Source organism: Diospyros lotus, chromosome 3 (assembly GCF_014633365.1).
Source record: "Diospyros lotus cultivar Yz01 chromosome 3, ASM1463336v1, whole genome shotgun sequence".
NCBI classification, from domain to species: domain Eukaryota; kingdom Viridiplantae; phylum Streptophyta; class Magnoliopsida; order Ericales; family Ebenaceae; genus Diospyros; species Diospyros lotus.
Window position 1 is genome coordinate 24,457,871 of NC_068340.1, and position 4,709 is coordinate 24,462,579.

Genomic DNA, 4,709 nt, shown 5'->3' on the forward strand with positions numbered 1-4,709 from the left:
GCTTGGCTTTGCAAAAAAGCAGAGATTCTGAGACCTACACCCACGCGTTGTGCAACCCACGTCACAACCACGCGAGACTATTTCTAAAGACTCTTTAATTACTAGTAAATTCTTTTGTGGTATTTTCAACTTTAGGGTTTTTATTCTCATTATTATTTTTATTTTTATTTTTATTTCCTTTTCATCGTATATAACACTGTGTTACTTAAAATTTTCACTTTCATGTAATCTTTTAGCTCCTGTCACTGTGTTCAAATTATTCCCAAAACCAACTAAATACTCTTTTTTTTTTTAACTCCCTAAATTCCAAGCACCCCATGTGGCTGACTGTTGGGTGGGCCACTCACATGGGCCGTTCCGCTGTATCTGACCCATCAATGTGTGTGGGTCCAAAAGCACCGACGCAATTTCTCATTGCCTGGCCCGCCTTTGTCTCAGACCGTTACAGCTCAGAAAGAAAGAAAATGGCATCCATTGCCATTGGGAGCAAGAAGGGATGTGTTCTGTACCACGTGCGTGTTATCATAAGTTTAAGACCGTGAGAGGTTCAATCTACTTTCAATTAAAAAATAAAAATAAAAAATATTTTCTACTAAAAAAAAAAGGCAAAAGTAAGCGCTAGCATTTGAACATAAATCGTTTCGCTGGGCTTACAGAAAAATCATGCTGTATTCAAAATTAGTAGAATATTGGTTTTTGATGATTTTGAAGCTGAAAGGTTTGTTGGGATGGCAACGCAGCAGCTTCTTCAGCCATTCTTATCGATGTCGATGTTTTCTTTGTGCAGAGATGAGATATCTAAAGAGCAAACTCAGCAAAAGTCTCAAAACTCTTCTGTACAAGCTGACTTTTAAAAAATTTTGTACTTACTGACTTTTATCTCTCTCTCTACATATATATATATATATATGCGCCAAAAACAATCTGATTTATTATACAAAAATTTGAACTTTTATTTGTTTCTCAATCTATTATTTCTCTTCTTTTCTTACAAGTGATCGAAGGTGAAAAGGTCGAATTCCTTTCAAACGAGTGTTAGTTAACAAAGAAGGTTGTAGTTGAATCTTGAGAGGTTATATGTCGTAAACTCAAGTATTGAATCTACAAACTTTATAGGAGGTGCATGTGACAAAAATTTTAAGTACAATATTTTTGGCATGCTCTATAATTAAGTGATATCTCTCATGTTTATTAATATTATAAATCGTTTGTTTGCAATTATATATTTGGGTTTGTGTTGTATGTAAGTGAAGCTTCAATATGACAGCATTTTTTGGCAAGGCAGAGGGTCATTTTGGCAACCCTCGAGGCTCCCCAAAATGGCAACGTTTTGGCCCCTGGGTGGAGGGCCAAAACGGCAACCGCCTTGCCATTTCATTTAGGCGTGTTGTCCCTTGTCTTTTTGCCTGCCTCTTCCTCGATTGTCGATGCTCTACTTCACTTTTATACGATGCAATCTGCACCGCTTGAATCTCTTTTATATCTGCTATAGTCGCCTCGGGATGCGATGGAAGACGGCCTTTGATTATCTATCTCGATTAGGGTTTGTTGATCACTCTCTGTGTTTCATTCTTTCTGTATAGATGCTATGTTTGTTTTTCCTCTCTAAACGGTAAGCCTCTGATCTTAACTTGTGGTTATGGGGCTGATTTAATTTTTGAGAGTTTGTGTTGTACAGTGAGATTGAGAGTGTTCTTTGTTTTGTAATCGGTGGCTGTAAACGTTTTTATCCCTATAGTACAGTAAACTCTCTTTGTCGGAGCTCAACGTGAACGTAACACTCTTTAACGGGTGAACCACGATAAATCTTTGGTATTTTTTCGTTTTGATTCTATTTATGCTTTATGTATGATGCAGTCCATTTATTCATTGCAAGCAATTGCTAGATATAAAACTACGAAAAAGATACTTTGATTGATTAATCGAAAGACAAATCAAATTATCTAATTAACAGGCAAGAAGGCAAATCGAAGGAAAGTCTGAGGTGGTTGGGTATCTATCTGAGTGGGTTTGTAAATGGCTGCAACTAATTAAAAGTACTGGAATAGTGTCAATGCGTGTATATTAAATAGATTAAATGACTGTGAAAATGACACGACAGTCGTACAGAATAATTGTTGTGAAAAATAGAACGCTTTGATTGATTTTTGAAAACCAAAATATAGTGGCCTGAACTGAATGTTGAACAAGCGTTACATTAGTTATATATAGTGGGCTTGGATTTTGGATTTGATCGATGCGAAATTAAATTGAAGAGCATTAATTTTGGTTTGAAGAGTAGATAAGAGGTGTTAGTTGAAGCAAGCAGGGGAAATCGACGGGCGAGGAATGAAGGAAGAGAAGACGGAGAATTGGAGTTGGGAGGGGTTAGTAATTGAGGCCTCTGGTGGATGGGCAGAGAGATAAAGAGTAAGACCATGGGGGGTAAATGCCACGTGGCGCAACGGTAGGGTTGTTGTCGATGAGGCGTCCGAACCCAATTTCCCAGAATTATGTGGCCACCACGCTATAATGTCACCCACTCATGGACCAAAGATGAGCTCTCATTTACCCGACGAATTTGAACCGTTGAACTGGGGGAAGATGGTAAAGGGGTAGCTTGGCAACAGTGAGTTTGCCTCTGGTTATATATGTTGGAGCCAAGCAGCAGAGCAGCTCTCTCTAAAATAAAACACAAACCCACACAAGCAGCGGTGGTTGAGTTCGCAAGTTAAGTAAGAAGAAGAAGAAGAAGAGTCATGGCTTCCTCCATGATCTCAACTGCTGCAGTTGCATCCTTGAACCGTGCCAGCCCGGCTCAGGCCACCATGGTGGCTCCCTTCACCGGCCTCAAATCGTCGTCCGCTTTGCCCGCCACCCGCAAGCTCGACAACGACATTACCTCCCTTGCCAGCAACGGCGGCAGAGTCCAGTGCATGAAGGTACCTACCAACCTACCTACTCGAACCCACCCTTGACCTTAATTCCCCTTCCCCTCACATTAATTAACAAATATATATATATATATATATTCAGTCATTTCTATTTATAGTCTTAATTATTATTATTATATATGTATTGGATGGGTGAACTGCAGGGCGGGTTCGTGTACCGGGAGAACAACAGGTCACCGGGATACTACGACGGGCGGTACTGGACCATGTGGAAGCTGCCGATGTTCGGGTGCACGGACTCGGGGCAGGTGTTGAAGGAGGTGGAGGAGGCCAAGAAGGAGTACAAAGATGCCTACATCCGAATCATAGGATTCGACAACGTGCGTCAAGTGCAGTGCATCAGTTTCATTGTCTACAAGCCTCCTGAATTCTAAATTTTATTAATTGCATTTGCATGCATATCATCCACGTTGTCTTCAATTCCTAGCTTTGTGACTTCTAAGGTGTCAATTGTTGCTAGGTTGATATGTTCGTGTTTTCCTTTTATATATGTTGCAACTATGCAAGTTTTCCTCTTTAATTCCCCACGTCTTTGTCTCCAAATGAGAACAAGGAATTATTAGATCATTGGAATTAGGGATTGATGTTTAATTTCTTCTAACACCCAACCCTAAATTAATGTCCCCTTCTTTTTCATTTTTGATATATTATAATTCATTAATAATAATGAATCAAGTCTTTTAAATAAGAATTTATTATGTATTTCTCTAATACACAAAAACGGTTTGAAGAGACTAATGGACCTTTTCTTCTTCAGTTTTCTTCACATTCATGTCGTAATTTAGTCCTAAATCTATTTCCGTTTTCAAATCCCGAAGATTGTCGCCATCGTTCCCTCATCGATTGCTTTTTACTTGCTCGATGCTCGTGTCGTCATCCATCGAGCCTCGATCTCGCAATCATCATCCCCTTTCTCAGTCGTTCCCTCTCGCCGTTGTTTCCTCTCACACTCATTGCTGATTACTTCTTGTTGCTCAGTGCTCGTGCCGCCATCGATCAAGCCTCAGTCTCGTGGCCGTCATTCCCTCTTGCGATCGTCAATTATTCCTTCTCGCACTCGTTGTTGACTGCTTCTTGCTACTCATCTGTAGATAATTTATGTTTTAAAATATCATCATCTCATAATATTGTTAGCTAGCCACCATTTAATTCGGCAAATCTTGGTCAGATTATATTTATAATCTCTAAAAAAATATCATCATCTCATAATGAAATCATCATTTCAGTCATGAATTGCTAAAATTCTATCTTTTTTTTTACAAGAATTTATATTTGGGAGCTTACAGATAGAACATCAACCTGAAAACGATGGCTAATTAGTACGTAGAGATAGATAGTTTGTTTATTGGGGAAAAGAAAATGAAATTAACCCCCTTTAATTGAGCTTATATTTGATTGCATTGCAGCCACAATTTCGTTAAGACAAAGCAATAATTTAATGAGAACAGAGTTACAGCAATTATAAAAGTTTCATCCATCTGTCTTAGTATTAGTTTCGATTGGATTAATAAAACAAATACTTGGATTATTGGTAAAAAACAACCCGTACCCCTCTTATCCATAAGTGAATAATCACAAAGAAAAGGACTAACTAACTTTGATCATTTAATTTTATTAGACAAGCTTATGTCAAAGACAAAACTAGAATAGTCCAACAATAATCGACATAAGTAATTGATGATGGTTTTTGGGGCCGACCACCACGTGCCACCTCTGCAAATGAACCTCGGGAATAGAATCTCGAACTTGGCAATGTCGGACCTCAGGGATAGAACC

At 38.7% G+C, this 4,709-nt stretch overlaps 1 protein-coding gene across 1 annotated transcript; it reads left to right on the forward strand.

Moving 5' to 3' along the window:
• Positions 1 to 2,556: 2,556 nt before the first annotated feature.
• On the forward strand, positions 2,557 to 3,453 carry LOC127797931 (ribulose bisphosphate carboxylase small subunit, chloroplastic-like). The gene is made up of 2 exons (XM_052331133.1): positions 2,557 to 2,921; positions 3,077 to 3,453. The coding sequence occupies exons 1-2, from the start codon at positions 2,739 to 2,741 to the stop codon at positions 3,305 to 3,307; spliced, it is 414 nt and encodes a 137-aa protein (XP_052187093.1). The 5' UTR covers positions 2,557 to 2,738; the 3' UTR covers positions 3,308 to 3,453.
• The last annotated feature ends 1,256 nt before the right edge of the window (positions 3,454 to 4,709 follow it).